This window comes from Anomaloglossus baeobatrachus, chromosome 2 (genome assembly GCF_048569485.1).
Source record: "Anomaloglossus baeobatrachus isolate aAnoBae1 chromosome 2, aAnoBae1.hap1, whole genome shotgun sequence".
Taxonomy (NCBI): domain Eukaryota; kingdom Metazoa; phylum Chordata; class Amphibia; order Anura; family Aromobatidae; genus Anomaloglossus; species Anomaloglossus baeobatrachus.
In genome coordinates, this window is record NC_134354.1 from 647939770 (window position 1) to 647963655 (window position 23886).

The following is a 23886-nucleotide window of genomic DNA, read 5'->3' on the forward strand; positions in this document are numbered from 1 at the left end:
TAACATTGCATAAGGTAATTTTCCCACAACTTCCAGCAGAATATAGTTTTAAAAGCAGCCTGTATTCTGTTATTGGGATATGTAGTAATGCTGCTCCTTTACAGCTATTAGGCAGTAGGCTATGCTGATAAATAGAGTAATTCACTTTATTTTGTTCCTTAAAGTGAGCTTATTTTTACTTATGGACGGCCTTTATGTGATACAGATGAGTAACAGAATCCTGGTTGCTGCCTCACCATCATCTCAAGACTCCTAATTTTTGTGTATTTTCTCTTACTTGTCTCGTATACTCTTATATAAGAGCTAAATATCACCAGGGATTCTCTCACTATGCTTGTCTGATGGCTTGTGATGCAGAAGGCCTGGCTTTCAGATAATCTTACCAACAGAAAACTTTGGTACGTATATAGAATAAGTGAGGCTAAAAATTAATAAAAGGCTTGTCAAATCTTTTCCTATCTTTAAATGGACACTACACAAAGTGTTTAACCCCATCATCCCGGACAAAGTTCCTTTATTCCTTTTTCCACCCCTTCGTCAAAGAGTATAGCCGTATGAGCGCTTGTTTTTTGCGGGACGCGTTGTACTTTTAAATGACACTCATACCACCACATGGTATATCGATAAACAGGAAAAAAAATCCTAGTGCGGTGGATTGGAGAAAAGAAAGTGCAATCCCACAATGTTGTTTTTTTTATTATTTACCATATTCAATACATGGTAAAAGTGATGTGGCAATATGATTCCACAGGTCAGTGTGAGGATGCAGATAGCAAACATGTATAGTTTTGTTTTTATTTATAGGGTATATACGGGTCATTAAAATAAAAAAGTGTTTAAGCACTAACAGGCAAATACCGTACGACTTCTGCCAGCGATAGAAGCTTCAGCAACCGCGGAGGCTTCTTTTTTGCTCAGTTCTGTAGATGAGGCTAGACAGGCGATGTCATACTTATTGACAGCCGGCTGCCCGCTGCCTAACCTGGTAAGCCGGCTGTCAATCAGCATGACATTGCCTGTCCCGCCCCATCTACAGAGCAGAGCGGATGAGAAGCCTTCGCTCTCTTGACACGATGTCAGAAGAAGCAGCTGAATCTCTGGCAGGAGCAGCCTGTGACCCCTATTTACCGACGAAGAACGGCGCCAGGCACAACAGGCAGATATGTAGCAACTACCTGCATGTTAGTACTTGGGTACATTTTTTAGTCCCAGATAAACCTTTTAAGTAGTTAAAAAATAATATATATATATATTTTTGCTTTTGTTGCCATTTTCCAAGACCGGTACCATTCCTATTTTTGGCATCTGGGGCAATGTGTATTTTTTTTTTGTTTTATTTTTAATGGGGCAAAAAGGGGGGTGATTTGAACTTGTGGGGTTTTTTTAGATTTTAAATATTTTTTACAACTTTTTTCTTTTTACTGTATTTAATGGTCCACTTTGGGGACTTCAAGCTGCGATCGGCTGTTCACCGGTGCTATGCACAGCAATGCTTCAAAAACATGATGACAGGCATAGGGGTCATCAGCAAACCCCTGGCTGTCATGACAACCCATCAGTGCCCCATAATCATGTGACGGGGGCGCCAGCGGGCAGAATCAGTGTTAAATGCTGTCGTCAGTGATTTAACTTGGATCCATCCTTGGCTGTTAGATGCACTTGATGGCTTATTAAATCGTCCATCAACTGCATGGAAAAATGTGGGCTCAACGTGTGAGCCCGCATCAAAGGAAGAAAAATGGCTGTTGACAAACTATGCATCATGACTCATGAAGGGGTTAAAGGGAACCGCTGAACAGGATTTTACCCCCCCTTCCAAAGCTATTTACATGCACATGAAGCTCTTTGAAAAAGAAATCCAGCAATACCTTCACATGGCAAATCTGTTCCTCCATTACTGAGAAATCAGTTTAAATTGCTATGAAAATGAGGCTATAGATCTGACGCCTCTGTCACTCCAGCTCTATTCCCACCACAGCTGCCTCCTCCTGCTGCTTGACTGACAGCCTCTGAGCTGTGTGACTTCAGATAAAGGAGTGGTCAGTCCAGCAGGAGGCAGTTCTGGGTGGGGAGTAGAGTTGGACTGAGCGAGACTTGAGATCTACAAATAGATCTTCAGCCTCATATGCATATCAACTCAAACACTAATCGCTCAGTAACCGAGGAGAGGACTGGACATGTGAATGTGTGGCTCAACTTGTCTGCAAAAGAGCTACCTGCACAAATAAATAGGTCTTGGGGGTTAACATCCCGCTGACAAATTCCCCTTATCGTATTAAAATTGTCTAAAATTGCCTCATTTCCCACATAAACCAATCAACACAGAGTTTTACACTAAGAATTAAGGACTCTAGATGGTTCTTATGATAAACCATGTATATTTTTACAAACGTTCTCAGTATTTGATGTTTTGGTGATTGCATTCTTTTCCTATTATTGACTTTGAACATTTACAGACAAACTTATTATGGAAACAGGTTTTTTTTACATTTATTTTTTGTGCAACGTGACTGTCTTCCTATATATGTCTTCCTGCTGCTACAAAAACAATATGTAAAAAATAAAAAATAATTTAAGAAAGAGTAAGACTGTTTATTTCCGTTTATAATGGTGCAATGACAATTAAAAGGGGTGTGTCATCTTCAATAATTGTTAAAATTGTAAAGCGCTTATAAAAATCATCTCTGTTGTCAAGAAGGAAGACATGTCTAATTCTGTAGTTTACGACCACCCTGAGTGTCAGTGTCCGGACTCCTAGGCAGAGTTTGTGCAAGATGCTTGCTATACTGAGGCTTCATGGCCCCTGCACTACTCACTTGCTGCAGAGATAAAATGGGCTGTATTGGAGCAGCTCAGACCAGAGGCGCCATCCTACTGCTGGTTTAAAGAGAACCGATCACCAGGATTTTCGTATATAAGCTGAAGCCAGTGCTATACTGGCACTATCAGGCTGATTCTATACATACCTTTACTGGTCAGCTCGGATGTTTAGCTTTTGAAATCCAAAAAAAGTAAAAGTTTATAAAATTAGCTGCTTGTTGAGTGACAGCAGCTGAGGATCAGATAATATATTCATCGTTATCCCCTCCCCCCGTTAGAATTAGCATAAGTATTATACAAACGATTCACTTTGTCTGTTACAGGACCTGTGTGATGTCATACCCATGTGACCAGAAGGGGCGGGGCCTCAGCCAACAAAGCTGGATACCAGGTCACATGGGTATGACCTCACACACTGTATAAAGCAGTAGTGTGCATGTATAAGCACTACGCCTTTCACTATCTATGGAAGTGGTGGTCACATATATGCACCGCTCTACCATCCAATTAGCCATACGAAAGTGAATGGAGTGGTGGCAATACTATTACTCCATTCACACAGGACTTAGTGACCCCCCATTCTTATTATCAGTGGAGGTCCCTATGGTCGGATCATACATTTACCACTAGTGATGAGCAAGCACAACCATGCTCGGGAGTCCGATACTGGTAGGGAGCAGGTGGATACTTGGATGGGCGAGACTCGAGCACCCGAGTATAATGGAAGTCAGTGGGGGAACGCGATCTTTTTTTCTGGACATCTTCTAGAGAAATGCTTGAGTTCCCCACTGACTTCCACTATGCTCGGGTACTCAAGTCTCGCCCATCTGAGCATCCAACTGCTCATTACGAGTACCAAGCACCCAAGCATGGTAGTGCTCTCCCATCACTATTTACCACCTGTCCTGTTAATAAATAATAAACCATAATGAAGGTTTCATTCACCTGGATGTGCAGAGAGGTGCTGGCCTTCATTGCTGAGGCTCTGTAAGTAGTTGTGGCAGCGCTCCTTGTGTTCCTCCAGTGTATTCTGCTGCTTGTAGCTGCGGCCGCAGTAGTTGCACTTGTAGGGCTTGCCGACTGTGGGGGAGGAGACTGGAAAAAATGAAAAATAGAGCCTGCCCATAAAACAGAGATATGTGTCCTATAAGCTTTAAGTAGAGGAGGGCAGAGTAAAAGGCTAATTTCAGAAAGAGATTAATGTCTGGTTTTGTATCGAAGTTGTAGGTTAAGTAATATTATGTAAGATGTACTAAATTTTACTAACACAGACTATAATGTGTCAGAAAATACAAGATTCCCATTGGCATGCATCTCAGATCAGGGAAATAGAAACCAGAGACCACTCCTAGCATACAGAGGTATCACAGTGCTGCAACGTCACTATGCAGAAATCCACAGGCAGTATAATAGGAGGAAAGGGAGCGACACTAGTGTTTGGGGGGGGACAGAATTAAAGCCTTATTGTCCAAAAAGGCTAGCATTTTTTTAACTACTTTTTTTTTTAACCTTCTTTTTATTAGTTTTTAATAACAAAAACAGATAATCATATATAATACAATACGTTATGATTATTTAACTACCTTTTTAACTACTTTTGTTGCTTTTACACAAAAATCTAAACTATTTATAGATATTTTCTGTGTTTGTGTTCCCTTCAAGCTATTTTGAATGGGCTACTGGGCAGTGTCACATGACCAGAGAAATTCCCAGCCAGGATCCTCCACCCTCTGGCAGCTACGGAGGGTATGTTCTCTAGGCAGTCTTCTTTCATCTTTCACAGGCATTAAATGGAGTCTGGTGTTTAAAAAAAACAAAAACAAAACAAACAAAACAGAAAAAAAACAAAAAAACGTATTTGCTTTCTCAAAAGCCAAAAAAAAAAATAAAAAATAAAAAAAAAATCACAAAACCAGTCACCTCAGCCATTCATATACTGCTGTATTACTGTGCAGGTTCTGGTCCTTCTCTGAAGAGCAAAAGCAATATTTAGAAGTTGGTCTTCAGTAAGGAGAGGATCACAACCCAGAGAACAGGCATGAGGATCCATCATTATGGAAAGAGGCAGATCAGGTCTGTCCACCAACACTCCGCTCCTCAGGTTGACTACACATAAAGGTAGTATATATTATGAAGAAAATGGCACCATAATAGGCAAGTAAATAGAAAATCCATCCACCATTCTAACCTTGTAAATGGAGACTATGATCTTGATGTGTAAAAAAAAAATATACATTTTTTACTGGGCATAAAAATAGGTGGGAGGGTCAATTGTTTTCTAAAATCATTTAGTACAGAATACGCATGGTATATTCGGAAATCACACAATAATAATAAATTCCACTAACCGTGTGAATAGAAATAGTGCCTAATATTACCGCACACACTGTGAATACCACTGGATGCTAGATTTAATGTGATTGTGGAGTGTCAAGAAAGAAAAGAGGATAGAGTGTAGTCAATACTTCAGGCACACTCACCAGCGTGTGTGCGCAGGTGACCTGTTAATGCATCCCGCCGACGGCAAGCGTAGTTACAGAAGGGGCACTTGAAAGGCTTCTCACCCGAATGCAGTTTGATGTGCCGCAAGAGGTTCCCCTTCTGGGTAAAGGAGGCACCACACTGGTTACAGTGAAATGGCCGCTCACCTGAAACAGCATCAAACATAAAGTCCCCGCTGAGTGCTGCAACACAACAGCAAGCTGGTTAGTATCTCATTGACACATGTAGCTAAGGCCCATCAGTCTCTGCCTACTTCTACTTCTCTACAAGGCCCGCCTATAACTCAAAGCAGAGTACAGACTGCTGCAAAGATAGGACACATGGCACACTGAAATTGTATCACTTGGTGAATTCATAGCACCACGGCCAGTACTTTACAATACAGAGAGGTCACTCGGAATGAACAATGACCATTTTCTCAAGACAGGGCTTCTGCTGTAACCTGCATTCATAAACTCACATTACATTTTTTTTTTTTTATTACTCCCATGGTCATATATCTAGTGTCAATACAAGCGTGACTAGCACCAAAACATATTCATAAGTGCATATGAAAAAAAAAAACCTAACCACCTGGCAGTGACTTTACTCCATGTAATCAGGCTCACCCGTGTGGCTTCTTTTATGCACCATCAGCACATTTGGGCCAATGCAGACCATTCCACAAATGTCACACTTCAGCTTGCCATTGGGTAGGCGGATGCCTCCTGGAGAATGAGGATCCTGGCCGGGGCCATCACAGTACCCTAGTGGCTCGACCAGCGAGTCTTCAGGTATGACCCCATCGTCTTTCTCACTTAGCCGGTCTTCATGGTTGAGAAGACGTCCAGATTCATCATCACTGTACATTTCTACTTTTATAGAGTTTGCTGTGAAGGCAAAACAAGAATAATTACATACCCTATAATAACATGCACACTCCTCTTTAAAGGGAACCCGTCATCAGAAATTTTGCACTAAACCTAAAAGGTTCCCCCTCTGCAGCTCCTGGGCTGCATTCTGGAGAGGTTCCTGTTGTTCTTGTGCCCCCTGTCTGACCAAAATAAAGACTTTATAAAGTGGTACCTTTTTGTATTTAAATCTTGATAATGGTACACGGGGGCGGGCTCTCTGGTGTCCGTTAGTCTGCCTCCTGTCGCTTTAGGCCGTCCCCCATCGCGCAATTTCAAAGAGGTGACATGAGGTAAGCTGGCCAGCGCTTGCGCAGAACGATGGAGGTGGCGGTGAAAGCGCGAGCACGAGATTATGGGCAGGAACTTGTTGATGAAAATCACAGCACCGCCCATAATCTTGCGCCTGCGCAACACGTCACCAGCGGTCACACTGTGCACATTGCACAGTTCCGCGAGAGTGGCACGGCGCATGCGCGAAACCTCGGATGCACTGGGCGGCCTCCTGAGGTATGAAATTGCGCAATGGGGGACGGCCTAAAGCGGCAGGAGGCATAATAACGGACACCAGAGAACCCGCACCCGTGTACCATTATCAAGATTTAAATACAAAAAGGTACCCCTTTATAAAGTCTTTATTTTGGTCAGAAAGGGGGCACAACAACAACAGGAACCTTGCTAGAATGCAGCCCAGGAGCTGCAGAGGGGGAATCTTTTAGGTTTAGTGCAAAATTTCTGATGACAGGTTCCCTTTAAATTTGTTTTGTTTAATGTCATTTTATGAGTAAAACATTAAATTCTAAAGATATCTTCAATGTTTGTCCTAAGATGTCACATCTCCCCTCTCCATCACAGTACTGCATATGGCTGTAAGACCGCTGTCTGCAGCAGGAGCCTCTCCTCTCTGCCTACAATAGTACAAAAGGATTGGTGAGCCGCCTCCTGGCTGATCCCCTTCTCACTGACCACTGAGCCTAAAAGGAAACAGATGAATACAAGATTTAGGGTCCCGTTACACGTAGCGACGTTGCAGAGATCCCAACAACGATACAACCTGGTCAGGATCGCTGGTACGTCGCTACATGATCACTAGTGAGCTGGCAAACAGGCAGATCTAATTAACGACGTAGCAACGATACGGTGATCCGTATAATGACCTCGGCGGTCGTTGGGACCCTGTCACACAGCAGCTAATCTGACGACTCAGACCTCGATGGAGGCGTAGTGTCTCCACCTAGGCGTACCAACGAGGTCAATTGTCATTGTTATGGCGTCAAACATAGTGATGCATGCTGCCCAACGGGACACCAACGATCAAACAATGAACCACTGCTATGTGTCACACGTAGCGGAATTGCTAGAGAGGTCGCTGTTGCGTCACAAAACCTGTGACGTTTCAGCGATCTCGCTAACGAGATCGCTATATGTGTAACGGGGGCTTAACCCTTGTTCTCTGCAGCATTTCTTGCCCAATATTTGACTTAGCAACACGCAGGAGTATGTATAATTTACTTTTATCTTTGATTCCTAACTGTATGGTTCCTTCCAGCCTTATTTCAAAAGAAACTGGAAAACACCTTTAGGCTATGTTCCCATATTGGGTATGTGCACACGTCATCTTTTTTAGACAGAATCCTCCTGAAACAGCACTGCAAAACTGCCATAAAATATGATCACAATGCACCACGACGTAAGACGCCTTCACTGAGGAAAAGCTCGGCAAGACAGACGGCATCTTAAAAACACGATGTGTACATTCCCTTATGGCAAACCTCATGGAGCGAAGGGCCGGCAGCAATACCCATATATTTTTTCCTTCCATCGTATGATGATTTTTAGTTTTGATTGATTGACACCATTCATTTTACCGTTTAATGTCCTAAGAATAGTAGAAAATTCCAAGTGAGGAGCAACCGTGATAAAAACACAATGCTATTATTTCTTTAGTTTTCTTTTTATTTCGGCAATTGTGAAGGAAAATTGACTGGCAACACGATTCTCCAGGTTAGGGTACGCTCAGAGGAGTGCAATGAGAAAAAGCTCACACTGCACTCTGACCAATGTTAATCAATGATGCAGGTCAGATCTGCAATTTTTTTTTATACCAATTTGATATGAGAAAAATTAATAAACTGCAGTACAGTCATGGTCAAAAGTTTTGAGAATGACACCAAAATTATTTTTTCACATGATGTGTTGCCCTCTGGTTTTTAATTGTGTTTGTCTGATGTTTACATCACATGCAGAAATATAATTGCAATCATATTATGAGTACCAAAAGGTTATATTGACAGTTAGAATGAGTTAATGCAGCAAGTCAATATTTGCAGTGTTGACCCTTCTTCAGGACCTCTGCAATTCTCCCTGGCATGCTCTCAATCAACTTCTGGACCAAATCCTGACTGATAGCTGTCCATTCTTGCATAAGCAATGCTTGCATTTTGCCAGAATTTGTTGTTTTTTGTTTGTCCACCCGTCTCTTGATGATTGCCCACAAGTTCTCAATGGGATTAAGATCTGGGGAGTTTCCAGGCCATGGAACCAAAATCTCTATGTTGTGTTCCATGAGCCATTTAGTGATCACCTTTGCTTTATGGCAAGGTGCTCCATCATGCTGGAAAAGGCATTGTTGGGCGCCAAACTGCTCTTGAACAGTTGGGAGAAGTTGCTCTTGGAGGACATTCTGGTACCATTCTTTATTCATGGCTGTGTTTTTAGGCAAGACTGTGAGTGAGCCGATTCCCTTGGCTGAGAAGCAACCCCACACATGAATCGTTTCAGGATGCTTAACAGTTGGCATGAGACAAGACTGGTGGTAGCGCTCACCTCTTCTTCTCCTAATAAGCTGTTTTCCAGATGTCCCAAGCAATCGAAAAGGGGATTCATCTGAGAAAATGACTTTACCCCAGTCCTCAGCAGTCCACTCCCTGTACCTTTTGCAGAATATCAGTCGGTCCCTGATGTTTTTTCTGCAGAGAAGTGGCTTCTTTGCTGCCCTCCTTGAAACCAAGCCTTGCTCAAAGAGTCTCCGCCTCACAGTGCATGCAGAAGCACTCACACCAGCCTGCTGCCATTGTTGAGCTAGCTCGACACTGCTGGTAGTCCGATCCCGCAGCTGAAACAGTTTTAAGATACGGTCCTGGCGTTTGCTGGTCCTTCTTGGGCGCCCTGGAGCCTTTTTGGCAACAATGGAAGCTCTCTCCTTGAAGTTCTTGATGATGCGATAGATTGTTGACTAAGGTGCAATCTTTGTAGCTGCGATACTTTTCCCTGTTAGGCCATTTTTGTGCAGAGCAATGATGGCTGAACGTGTTTCTTTAGAGATAACCATGGTTAACTGAAGAGAAACAATGATACCAAGCACCAGCCTCCTTTTAAAGTGTCCAGTGGTGTCATTCTTACTTAATCATGACTGATTGATCGCCAGCCCTGTCCTCATGAACACCCACATCTGTGTTAATGGAACAATCACTAAAACAATTAGCTGCTCCTTTTAAGGCAGGAATGCAATGATGTTGAAATGTGTTTTGGGGGTTAAAGTTCATTTTCTTAGCCAATATTGACTTTGCAAGTAATTGCTGTTAAGCTGATCACTCTTTATGACATTCTGGAGTATATGCAAATTGCCATTAGAAAAACTTAAGCAGTAGACTTTGTAAAAAAAATAATATTTGTAGCATTCTCAAAACTTTTGGCCATGACTGTATGCTGTGTTTGGCAGCGTATCTTAGATCATTCGCACCCATACAAGTCTACAAGTCTATGTGTGCGTGTGAAACACCAGACTGCACTGGGATGTCATCCATATGTAGTCTGATATACACAGAAACATACAGTGGAGAAGATGGAGAAATTAATTTCTCCATCTTCTCCGCACTGGTGATTCAATTTTCATATGTGAGAGAACCGGAGCTTAGTGAGTGACTCTCTGTCATGCTCGCAGTATGATCTAGTGTCACCAGCATATAACATCCAATTTTCTCGTTATCAGATGCTGTACGCTAATGTAAGATCACTCTCAGTATGATTATAGTACATTACAATCTATAAAAATTAAAAAAAAAACAAAAAACAGTTTTTTGCTAAGTGCCTTAAATAAAGTTCTAATTTTGAACTGTGCATTTTTCTGAAATCCATAACCTTTTTATTTTTCCATCAATAGAGCAATATGAGGCTTGGTTGGTTGTTTCTTTGTTTTTGCACAATGAACAGTAGATTTCATTGGTACCTTTTTTGGGGGTACATGCTACATTTTAATTGTATTTTTTTCCGGAGTGGGGAAAAAAAAAAAGGAAGGGAATTTTGTTTACTTACCGTAAATTCCTTTTCTTCTAGCTCCTATTGGGAGACCCAGACAATTGGGTGTATAGCTTCTGCCTCCGGAGGCCACACAAAGTATTACACTTTAAAAAGTGTAACCCCTCCCCTCTGCCTATACACCCTCCCGTGCATCACGGGCTCCTCAGTTTTGGTGCAAAAGCAGGAAGGAGGAAACTTATAAATTGGTCTAAGGTAAATTCAATCCGAAGGATGTTCGGAGAACTGAAAACCATGAACCAAAAGAACAATTCAACATGCAACAACATGTGTACACAAAAGAACAACAGCCCGAAGGGAACAGGGGCGGGTGCTGGGTCTCCCAATAGGAGCTAGAAGAAAAGGAATTTACGGTAAGTAAACAAAATTCCCTTCTTCTTTGTCGCTCCATTGGGAGACCCAGACAATTGGGACGTCCAAAAGCAGTCCCTGGGTGGGTAAAAGAATACCTCGATAAAAAGAGCCGAAAACGACCCCCTCTTACAGGTGGGCAACCGCCGCCTGAAGGACTCGCCTACCTAGACTGGCGTCTGCCGAAGCATAGGTATGCACCTGACAGTGTTTCGTGAAAGTGTGCAGACTAGACCAGGTAGCTGCCTGACACACCTGCTGAGCCGTAGCCCGGTGCCGCAGTGCCCAGGACGCACCCACGGCTCTGGTAGAATGGGCTTTCAACCCTGAAGGAAGTGGAAGCCCAGAAGAACGGTAGGATTCAAGAATTGGTTCCTTGATCCATCGAGCCAAGGTTGACTTGGAAGCCTGCGAACCCTTACGCTGGCCAGCGACAAGGACAAAGAGGGCATCTGAACGGCGCAGGGGCGCCGTGCGAGACACGTAGAGTCGGAGTGCTCTCACTAAATCTAATGAGTGCAAATCCTTTTCACATTGGTGAACTGGATGAGGGTAAAATGAAGGTAAGGAGATATCCTGATTGAGATGAAAAGGGGATACCACCTTAGGGAGAAATTCCGGGACCGGACGTAGAACCACCTTATCCTGGTGAAAAGCCAGGAAGGGGGCTTTGCATGACAGCGCTGCCAGTTCCGACACTCTACGGAGCGACGTAGCTGCCACTAGAAATGCCACCTTTTGCGAAAGACGTGATAAAGAGACCTCCCGCAGCGGCTCGAAAGGTGGTTTCTGAAGAGCCGTTAGCACCCTATTGAGGTCCCAGGGTTCCAGCGGACGCTTGTAAGGTGGGACTATGTGGCAAACTCCCTGCAGGAACGTGCGGACCTGCGGAAGCCTGGCTAGACGCTTTTGAAAAAACACGGAAAGCGCCGATACTTGTCCCTTGAGAGAGCCGAGAGACAAACCCTTGTCCATTCCGGATTGAAGGAATGAAAGAAAAGTGGGTAAGGCAAAGGGCCAGGGAGTAAAACCCTTGTCAGAGCACCAGGATAAGAAGATCCTCCAAGGCCTGTGATAGATCTTGGCGGACGTTGGTTTCCTGGCCTGTCTCATAGTGGCAATGACATCTTGAGATAACCCTGAGGACGCTAGGAGCCAGGACTCAATGGCCACACAGTCAGGTTGAGGGCCGCAGAATTCAGATGGAAAAACGGCCCTTGAGACAGCAAGTCTGGGCGGTCTGGGAGCGCCCACGGTTGACCCACCGTGAGATGCCACAGATCCGGGTACCACGACCGCCTCGGCCAATCTAGAGCGACGAGAATGGCGCGATGACAGTCGGACCTGATTTTGCGCAGCACTCTGGGGAGCATCGCCAGAGGAGGAAACACATAGGGAAGTCGAAACTGCGACCAATCCTGAACTAATGCGTCCGCCGCCAGAGCTCTGTGATCTTGAGACCGGGCCATGAATGCCGGGACTTTGTTGTTGTGCCGTGACGCCATGAGATCGACGTCCGGCGTACCCCAGCGGCGACAGATCTCTCGAAACACGTCTGGGTGAAGAGACCATTCCCCCGCGTCCATGCCCTGTCGGCTGAGAAAATCTGCTTCCCAGTTTTCTACGCCCGGGATGTGAACTGCGGAGATGGTGGAGGCTGTGGCTTCCACCCACTGCAGAATTCGCCGGACTTCCTGGAAGGCTTGACGACTGCGAGTGCCGCCTTGGTGGTTGATGTAAGCGACGGCCGTGGCGTTGTCCGACTGGATTCGGATCTGCCAGCCCTCCAGCCACCGATGAAAGGCCAATAGGGCTAGATACACTGCCCTTATCTCCAGAATATTGATCTGAAGGGATGACTATCGGAGTCCAGGTTCCCTGAGCCCTGTGGTGGAGAAAAACCGCCCCCCACCCTGACAGGCTCGCGTCCGTCGTGACCACAGCCCAGGTGGGGGGTAGGAAGGATTTCCCCTGCGACAGAGAGTTGGGAAGGAGCCACCACTGAAGTGACGTCTTGGTTGCAAGGGACAGAGAGACGTTCCTGTCGAGTGAAGTCGACCTCCTGTCCCATTTTCGGAGAATGTCCCACTGGAGTGGCCGCAGATGGAATTGCGCGAAGGGCACTGCCTCCATCGCTGCCACCATCTTCCCCAGGAAGTGCATGAGGCGCCTCAAGAAGTGTGACTGACCCCGAAGAAGAGATTGCACCCCTGCCTGCAGAGAAAGCTGTTTGTCCCGCGGTAGCATGACTACCGCTGACTGAGTATGAAACTCCATCCCAAGGTACGTCAGTGATTGGGTCGGTGTCAACTTGGATTTTGGGAAGTTGATTATCCACCCGAACTGCTGGAGAGTCGCCAGAGCGACGGAAAGGCTGTTTTGACACGCCAACTGAGAGGGTGCCCTGACCAGAAGATCGTCTAATTAGGGAATCACCGAGTGGCCCTGAGAGTGTAGGACCGCCACAACAGATGCCATGACCTTGGTGAACACCCGTGGGGCTGTCGCCAGGCCGAAAGGCAATGCCAGGTGTTCGTCCCTGATGGCGAAGCGCAAAAAGCGTTGATGTTCGGGTGCGATCGGCACATGGAGATAAGCATCCTTGATGTCGATCGATGCTAGGAAGTCTCCTTGTGACATTGAAGCGATGACAGAGCGGAGAGATTCCATCCGAAACCGTCTGGTGCTCACATGTCTGTTGAGTAGTTTGAGGTCCAGAACGGGACGGAACGAGCCGTCCTTCTTTGGCACCACAAACAAGTTGGAGTAAAAGCCGCGACCATGTTCCTGGGGGGGGAACAGGGATCACAACTTCTTCTGTTTTCAGAGCGTTCACCGCCTGAAAAAGTGCATCGGCTCGCTCGGGGGGCGGGGATGTTCTGAAGAAACGAGTCGGAGGACGAGAGCTGAACTCTATCCTGTAACCGTGAGACAGAATGTCTCTCACCCATCGGTCTTGAACATGTGGCCACCAGGCGTCGCAAAAGCGGGAGAGTCTGCCACCGACCGAGGATGCGGTTCGGGGATGCCGAGAGTCATGAGGAGGCCGCCTTGGAAGCAGTGCCTCCTGCGGCCTTTTGGGGGCGTGACTTAGCCCGCCACGCATAGGAGTTCCTCTGGCCTTTCTCCGGCCTGCTGGACGAAGAGGATTGGGGCTTGGCGGAGGGACGAAAGGACCGAAACCTCGAATGTATCTGTCGTTGCTGATGTCTCTTTGGCTTGGACTGGGGCAAGGAGGAGTCCTTTCCCTTAGATTCCTTAATAATCTCATCCAATCGTTCGCCAAACAATCGGTCGCCAGCAAACGGCAAACCGGTTAAGAACCTCTTGGAAGCAGAGTCTGCCTTCCATTCGCGCAGCCACATGGCCCTGCGGACTGCCACAGAGTTAGCGGATGCCACCGCTGTATGGCTAGCAGAGTCTAAAACTGCGTTCATGGCGTAGGAAGAAAAAACTGACGCCTGGGAAGTCAAAGACGTAACCTGCGGAGCAGAATTACGTGTAACGACATTAATCTCAGCCAGACAAGCTGAGATAGCTTGTAGTGCCCACACGGCTGCAAAGGCCGGGGCAAAAGAGGCGCCCGTGGCTTTATAGATGGATTTCATCAGGAGCTCTATCTGCCTGTCAGTGGCATCCTTTAGCGATGATCCATCTGCAACCGATACTACAGATCTAGCCGCCAATCTAAAGACTGGGGGATCCACCTTGGGACATTGAGCCCAACCCTTGACAACGTCAGAAGGGAAGGGGTAACGTGTGTCAGTAAGGCGCTTAGTAAAGCGCTTGTCCGGAACCGCTCTGGGCTTCTGGACAGCATCTCTGAAGTTAGAGTGATCGAAAAACGCACTCCGTGTACGTTTAGGGAACCGAAACTGGTGTTTCTCCTGCTGAGAAGTCGACTCCTCTACAGGTGGCGGTGGAGGAGAGATATCTAACACCTGGTTGATGGACGAGATAAGATCATTTACTATGGCGTCCCCGTCAGGTGTATCAAGATTGAGGGCAACGTCAGTGTCAGAGCCCTGAGCTGCGACGTCCGCCTCGTCCTCCAGAGAGTCCTCACGCTGGGAACCCGAGCAGCGTGAAGAAGTCGGGGAAGATTCCCAGCGTGCCCGCTTAGCCGGTCTGGGACTGTGGTCCGGGCCGGAGTCCTCCCCATGAGACCTAGGGCCCCCCTGGGAACGTGCTGCAGCGCGGGCAGAGAGGGGCCTGGGGGTGAAGATCCAACAGGGCCCGGGGCCTGTGTAGGGACCGGTCTGGACTGCAAAGCTTCCAGCAGCTTGGCAGACCATTTGTCCATGGACTGAGCCATGGATTGTGAGAGTGACTCAGAGTTTTTCAGCAAAAACTGCAAACTCTGTCCCTGCCGCCTGGACAGGGGGAGCAACGGATTCTACCTGAGCCGAGGGGCCCACTAGTGACCGAGGCTCCGGTTGTGGAAGTAAAACAGGGGTTGAGCATTGCTCACAGTGAGGGTAGGTGGAACCCGCAGGTAACTTAGCCGCACAAGAGGTACAGGTCGCAAAATAACCCTGTGTCTTGGCCCCCTTGCTCCTTGTGGACGACATGCTGTTGTCTCCTAGGAGAGTGATCACTGAGGGTATATGGGAAGGGTATACAGCCCGACCGAACAGAAATATATAAATATATATAGTATCTATTCCGGCACCCTAAGGGGACCAGCACTGGGTGACCGGTGTGGCTTACCGACCGCTAAAAAGCAGAGTGTGTGTCCTCCAGATTCCCTGCCTTAGGTCTCCCAGCGTTGCAGAGCTCTTTCCAGGAAATCTTCCACAGGCAGAGTGCCAAAGAAATGGCTGCCGGAGCTCTCAGGGGAGGAAAGAAGCCGTGGGCGGCGTTAGAAAAGTGCGGGAATCTGGAGTCCCCACAGTGATCAGTGAGGGGGGGAGGAACATACAGGATGCCCTGGCCCTCACAGCCGACGTCAGGTCGGCAGTCCCGCCCTTATCCCTGATAGACAGGCCCGGGGGCGGGAGTTTTGCTACTAGGCCGCAATTGAAGCCGGGGACTAAATTTAACACCGCGGCCGACAAACAGGCGCGGTCGGCGCGGAAGTCCGCCGGCCGTCACAAATAAGCAGCTGCTGCACCGTCCGGGATGTAGGCGCTCCATGCACATCCCCCATGGGGGTACAGAGTACCTTAGTGATGCAGGGCCCGGTCCCTGAGGATCAACAAACTCCTGTCCGACAGATTCCCCCAGGGGCTGCGGAGGGAGCACGGTCCCAGTGACTGGATGACCGCTCAGGATCCCACTTCTCCCAGAGCCGCTAAGGGATGGTGAAGGAGACGGCATGAGGCTCCTGCCTTTGTACCCGCAATGGGTACCTCAACCTTAACAGCACCACCGACATAGTGGGGTGAGAAGGGAACATGCCGGGGGCCCCGTGGGAGCCCACTTTTCTTCCAACCGATATAACTAAAATGAGAAGCTGAGTGGATGTGTGCCTCCTTCCACACAAAGCATAAAACTGAGGAGCCCGTGATGCACGGGAGGGTGTATAGGCAGAGGGGAGGGGTTACACTTTTTAAAGTGTAATACTTTGTGTGGCCTCCGGAGGCAGAAGCTATACACCCAATTGTCTGGGTCTCCCAATGGAGCGACAAAGAAAGAGACAATTTGTTCTGATTTTTTCTTGGTTACAGCATTTTGCGTATAGAGTAAACAGAGTTATGGAACAGACCTCTATGTGGCAATACCAATTAGGTCCATTTTTATTTTCTCTATTTTTAACTGGGTAAAAGAGTGGGCGATTCAAATTTTTATGCCACTTTTAGTCTTAACATCTTTTAAAACTTTACTTTTTTTTTAATTTAAATTGCCTCTAGGTACTTCAACTAATTGATCATTTGTACTATATATATCCAGAAATACATTAGTGTGGTAGTATACAGTGTAATGGAGGTCTCCTGTAATATACAGCTACAGGTCCCTGGCTGCCACAATCACGTTGCGAGGTAGCTCGCTGGGTACCCGGAAAGGACATTGGAGAGGATCACAAAGTTTAAATGCCTCTGCCGTTCTGATCACTATTACTAACACAACCGGCATCTGCATTGGGTGGTGCAGGCTCAGCTCCTGAGCACGCTCCATGTACACACACACACTTGCTCTATGATGTAATAATATGTCAAGGGGTGAGAAGGGGTTCATTAACAGTAGTAGAGCCTATGAAATATATATCTTTATTGTATGTTATTAGCAGCAAAATTACTGTCAGCAATAACTGGAAAGTCACAATTGTATGGTGCTTTCAATTTCTTAATTCATCAGACAATGAGTGAGAAAGAAGTATTTTATAATTGCTATGGATACAGTCTATGGTTCTATATGTTGTTGGAAATATTGTCAGCATTCACGAACAGAATATGCATTTCCCCACACGCTGCAGCTTCCAGGGGCCAGAAACTAATAATTATTCACCAGTTAATAGGTGAAGATCATCCTGCCTTAAAAGGGAACCAACCAGCAGGATTGTCACCTATAAAGTACAGACACCGCCATACTGGCGCTAGGATGGTGAATCAGATCACACCTGCAGTTTAGAGATTGAATCTTTGACTGCAGAAAAAAACATCATCAAAGGTCCAGAAATGAGTGCATTGCCTGATTGACGTGTGCATCAGGGTATACTTTGTGGCCTGAATCTTCAGTAATGATTTCTTTCCTGGCTGCCTGCCTCTCCGCTATTCAAATGTCTCCCCTCTGCTGCCGCATTTAACACAATGGCCAATGTGTGCACAGTATTATTTTAACGTTTTTCTCCAACTCTTCAATAAAATGGCGCCAAAGTCAAACCATATGCATATTGCAATCTATGGTACCATTTGATTAAACACACTGTAGCGACAAATAAGACAAATATGAGTGGCAGCACATGCGTAGATTGAACTTTTTTTTTCTTTTTTTTTTTTAATCAGTGCATGTGCCACCGTTCATAGTCACCTCCACAGTGTCCTTAGTAAAATGTTGCTGGAGATCACAGTACAAGCATGCACTGATTCCAGCGCCATTTTGTTGAAAAGTTAAAGGAAAACTTGAAAATAATGTTGAGGATAAGAATTGAGTAACCAAAAATACTTAATTCAGCCATTTCATAGACTTAGGTATGTAGCTTAGTTAATGTAATCTAACACATATTTATGAATGTTTTTGTTTCTTACTAACACATATATATTTATACATATTATATATACTGTAATATATATACAGTTAGGTCCAGAAATATTTGGACAGTGACACAAGTTTTGTTATTTTAGCTGTTTACAAAAACATGTTCAGAAATACAATTATATATATAATATGGGCTGAAAGTGCACACTCCCAGCTGCAATATGAGAGTTTTCACATCCAAATCGGAGAAAGGGTTTAGGAATCATAGCTCTGTAATGCATAGCCTCCTCTTTTTCAAGGGACCAAAAGTAATTTGACAAGGGACTCTAAGGGCTGCAATTAACTCTGAAGGCGTCTCCCTCGTTAACCTGTAATCAATGAAGTAGTTAAAAGGTCTGGGGTTGATTACAGGTGTGTGGTTTTGCATTTGGAAGCTGTTGCTGTGACCAGACAACATGCGGTCTAAGGAACTCTCAATTGAGGTGAAGCAGAACATCCTGAGGCTGAAAAAAAAGAAAAAATCCATCAGAGAGATAGCAGACATGCTTGGAGTAGCAAAATCAACAGTCGGGTACATTCTGAGAAAAAAGGAATTGACTGGTGAGCTTGGGAACTCAAAAAGGCCTGGGCGTCCACGGATGACAACAGTGGTGGATGATCGCCGCATACTTTCTTTGGTGAAGACGAACCCGTTCACAACATCAACTGAAGTCCAGAACACTCTCAGTGAAGTAGGTGTATCTGTCTCTAAGTCAACAGTAAAGAGAAGACTCCATGAAAGTAAATACAAAGGGTTCACATCTAGATGCAAACCATTCATCAATTCCAAAAATAGACAGGCCAGAGTTAAATTTGCTGAAAAACACCTCATGAAGCCAGCTCAGTTCTGGAAAAGTATTCTATGGACAGATGAGACCAAGATCAACCTGTACCAGAATGATGGGAAGAAAAAAGTTTGGAGAAGAAAGGGAACGGCACATGATCCAAGGCACACCACATCCTCTGTAAAACATGGTGGAGGCAACGTGATGGCATGGGCATGCATGGCTTTCAATGGCACTGGGTCACTTGTCTTTATTGATGACATAACAGCAGACAAGAGTAGCCGGATGAATTCTGAAGTGTACCGGGATATACTTTCAGCCCAGATTCAGCCAAATGCCGCAAAGTTGATCGGACGGCGCTTCATAGTACAGATGGACAATGACCCCAAGCATACAGCCAAAGCTACCCAGGAGTTCATGAGTGCAAAAAAGTGGAACATTCTGCAATGGCCAAGTCAATCACCAGATCTGAACCCAATTGAGCATGCATTTCACTTGCTCAAATCCAGACTTAAGACGGAAAGACCCACAAACAAGCAAGACCTGAAGGCTTCGGCTGTAAAGGCCTGGCAAAGCATTAAGAAGGAGGAAACCCAGCGTTTGGTGATGTCCATGGGTTCCAGACTTAAGGCAGTGATTGCCTCCAAAGGATTCGCAACAAAATATTGAAAATAAAAATATTTTGTTTGGGTTTGGTTTATTTGTCTAATTACTTTTGACCTCCTAAAATGTGGAGTGTTTGTAAAGAAATGTGTACAATTCCTACAATTTCTATCAGATATTTTTGTTCAAACCTTCAAATTAAACGTTACAATCTGCACTTGAATTCTGTTGTAGAGGTTTCATTTCAAATCCAATGTGGTGGCATGCAGAGCCCAACTCGCGAAAATTTTGTCACTGTCCAAATATTTCTGGACCTAACTGTATATGCTATATTATAGCATATTTAGTGATTTTCCTTAATACAGTATACCAGCACATGTAACTTAAAGATGGCTGCTGCATCCTGTTCAACGCCCAAAGAAGTTGAGGAACAAAGGAATTCCTAAAGTCCGGAACAACCAATCTAGCAGAGACTATGCAAATTCCTATACATCCTGAGTCCAGCCTGCGATACTTGATTGGACTGTATTTTGTCTACACCCTTCACTTCTCTAAAGCTATAAAAAGTTTCAAACAGTAAAGAGAGCCAGAAGCTCTGGCGTCTGTCATGGAGATAGTTATAACTGACTCGTAGTCCATTATTTTAGTCTCGTGTGCACACATGACATTATAATTTGAACACGGCAGTCAGCCCTTAAGAGACCCATTGTAGTCTCATCTCAACAATAATACTGCGCAAGCGCCGGCCATAGTGTTAACTCCACCCCGATGCTCATGCCATTCAACAAATGCACTCATTTCTGGACCTTTGATAACATTTTTTTCTGCAAACATCCAATCTCTAAACTGAAGGTATGATCTGATTCACCATCCTAGCACCAGTATGGCACTGCCTGTACTTTATATGTGAAAATCCTGCTGGTTGGTTCCCTTTAACACTTGGGTTATGGCTACGAAAATACACTTACCACTAAGTGAGCGCCTTGGGGACGAGTGCCTGCTGTTTGGTGTGCTCACGGTGGGTCCAATCAATGCTTCGGAGAAATCCTTTTCCAGAGAGGAGTCTCCCGCTGGAGTGTCAAGAAAAAAAAAAAGCAAACATTGTTAATACACAGATAATGGGAGGAGAGCGGCCTGGCAGAGCGCCACCTGCAACTAAACCTGATTGCAAATTTTCCTTTCTATTCTATATTCTTGTGCATCAAAATCCGCACATGTTACATACAGATATTGTTGTGAATTTTTAGGATATTCTGACCCTTTGCATTGCAGGAATGTCAATGAAATTTTAAAATCTCATTAGTAACTTAGCTGGTACCATGTTACGCAGCTCGTGAATCTCACAGAAAATCCACAGTGTACATTATTTGCATTCAACAGACTTGTTACACAAGTTTCTGCCTCTTCCATATAGATGTCTGTAGCGTGTGCATGGATTTCTACAAGCTTCATGAAAATGAAAGGGATGGTCACAGAACAAGAGTTCCACCTGATAACATACCAGCGCTTTTTTCTTTTCTTCCTTTCCGTTAGCCATTAACTAACTGTATTCGAGTTTCCTCGGAGTTGTTCCGTGCTTTCCAGATTATTGTCAGCACAGTATTTGCATGCACTATCCAAGCTACTGATGTTATCAAGAATAGAAAATAATTCACTCCCACGAAAGCACAAGAACATTACAGCCAACAGTTTTTGCTTCCAACAACCCTTGACCCTTCAAATTCCCTTAAAAATAGGTGTACTCATTTGGCCGACAGCTCCAGGAGGCAACTTGTGGCCAAACACTTTTTAGGCATTGTTCTCAATGAATAGAATTTGTTTTATCCACTATAGGTGTGAAACTTTGAAACCTGTTCACCAACAGACTACTCAGGAGATTCCCACATAGAAACTGCAGTGGACACACACTATCTGCCGTGGATTCTACAGTATTGCATGTTCGTATCCTTCAAGTGGCCGAAATCCACTTTCAATGAAGACGAGGGCTAGGAGCTACAAGTTTGCTGCCTTTGAATGTAAACAAGACTGTTCTCATTCATAGATGGCAAAGAAACTTCTTAAAGATGGTGAAAAACTGAAACGCAAAAAGGTGTCAAAAATGTATTGGTTTGTACTGTGATTAACTGGGAATTTCCATCTTTGGCATACACATGGGAAAGTCCATAAAATTTGTCATATATCCAGATCCTAATTTACTCATGTTTCTGACAATTTTCATTTTTCCATATTTTATTTGTCTGTTGATATTTGAATGGGATTTGAATTACCCCATTCTCTATACCATATATTCTACTAAAAGAAAAAAAAAACAGCAAGATTGATTGAAATGGGGTGACATTGTGAAAGGGAGAAACAATAATAATAATAATTCTGCCATTATATATACCACATTTAATGTGAAATTAAAATAACCTGGCAACTTACTTCTGCAGGTAAAAGACATCCTATAAACAACGTGTCCCTGGGAATAAGACATCCTATAAACAACAATCAGGTCCACACAACAAATATACGTGTGATCATGCTCAATTTATTAAATGTTAAAAAACATACATATAAGATTGTGACACTGCAAATTCATAGATAGAAGCTACACAGATATGGAAAAGGGAAAGAGTCGCACTACTCAGAGTGACCACACGGGACCAGTGCACTCCGTAGACACAAATATATACTGGCAGTTTATCTATGGGCTATGATTAACATTGAGGATATTAGTGGTATCAATACATACATAGTTAATTAAGGTTCATAATTCCTTGTTCCACCAAGATCCTCAGAATTGCGCTATCCCCCAGCCGTCTCTATTAATCATCTGTTGTGCCCCTGCACTAATACAGGATTCTAGTCATAAGTTACCTGCAGCCATGTGTCTTTTTCGGTATGCACCTGCTCGTGTAGCCACTGTATTAGTGCCAGTATATATTTGTGTCTACGGAGTGCACTGGTCCCGTGTGGTCACTCTGAGTAGTGCGACTCTTTCCCATATCTGTGTAGCTTCTATCTATGAATTTGCAGTGTCACAATCTTATATGTATGTTTTTTAACATTTAATAAATTGAGCATGATCACACGTATATTTGTTGTGTGGACCTGATTGTTGTTTATAGGATGTCTTATTCCCAGGGACACGTTGTTTAACATATGAGGCTTATTATAGGTTGTATTCTGCAGGTAAAAGTATGATTATGGTAATGAATCACACATGTGAAGTCACTGATTTAATGACATCACCTGAGTTCAAGTAACCTGCGATCACAGGTGGAGGATCATGGGAACCTCCAGCTATGGCCGCAACTTACCTGAGTGACGTCACTGCTTAGTCTCTACCTGAAGTCCACAGTGGGCAGTCATGTTCCATGATCACGCACTGTGACTTCAGATGTAGCATAGCTGGAATTGTCATGGGACCTCGTGTGGATTACGTCAGACCTGCAGGAGTGTTTTTGGGGTAAATAAATTGGTAAAAGAGAGTGTTTTTTTGGATTTTTTTTAAAATAAAGTATTTTTTGGTGTTTGTATTTATTTTCACTTACAGATTAGTAATGGGGGGTCCCATAGACACCCCTCATTAGAACCTAGGGCTTAGTGGTAGCTTTGAGCTGCGATTAGCCCGTTATTACCCAGATTGCCACCGCACCAGGGTAAATAGGGAAGAGTCGGGTAAAGTGCTGGTACTGTTGCATCTAATGGATGCAAGAACCCTGGGCAGCTGCAGGCTGCTATTTTTAGGCTAGGGGGAGCACAATATGCATGGGTTTCTCCCCAGTCTGAAAATACAAGCCCCCAGCTATAGGGCATCAAAACTCCAGTCCACAGCACTCTGTTTTTTAAATTATTTTAATAATTTATATAAAAAAAAAAAAAAAAAAAAAAAGCCGTAAGCAGTTCTTAGTTTGATACACAGCCAAAATAAGTGCACCGCTGGGGGCTGCAGCCTGCAGTGGAATGTTTTATCTGTGCTGGGTATATGGGGGGACCCTACGCCAATTTTTATTTATTTTTACTGTATGATAGACCCGCAGACAGAGTCTGCGATTGGAACCGTCAGACAGGCCGTCACGTCTGACTGCAACCAATCACAGACGCCGGTGGGCAGGGAAAGAAGTGCATATGCATGAAGGATAATACGCGGCCCCGGAAGTGAATGAGCAGCCTGGAAGCAGTTACAGCCACGTCTGAGATTCATTAAATATAGCGTGCTTGTTTTTTTTCCCCCTTTTTATTACCAGAGTGCCGGATCTGGATCAATAACCAGAATTCCCTAAGAACTCCGGGCCCGGCACTCAGGTACCTTTGAACCCGTGCGGATCTGGAATTTTACAGTCCGGGTCCGCCCATCACTAATTGTGACATTTCCTGCCCTGGGGGGAGTTCCCATTTTTAGTTTTGACATAATGAAACACGATCATACATTTCACCAAAGCATTAACACATCGTAT

The 23886-nt window shown here is 44.8% G+C and overlaps 1 protein-coding gene across 7 annotated transcripts in view; it reads right to left on the reverse strand.

Moving 5' to 3' along the window:
- IKZF4 (IKAROS family zinc finger 4) overlaps positions 1-23886 on the reverse strand; it is a 57770-nt gene that overhangs the window by 9391 nt on the left and 24493 nt on the right. For 2 of the 7 annotated variants that reach the window (XM_075334432.1, XM_075334429.1), the window contains exons 3-6: positions 20413-20514; positions 5931-6191; positions 5301-5468; positions 3766-3900 (exon numbers count right to left, since the gene is read on the reverse strand). In XM_075334432.1, the coding sequence (XP_075190547.1) occupies positions 3766-3900; positions 5301-5468; positions 5931-6191; positions 20413-20514 (666 nt within the window). Of the gene's footprint in view, positions 1-3765; positions 3916-5300; positions 5505-5930; positions 6192-20412; positions 20515-23886 lie in introns of all 7 variants that reach the window. The other 5 variants (XM_075334431.1, XM_075334427.1, XM_075334430.1 and 2 more) reach the window with 3 other exon arrangements.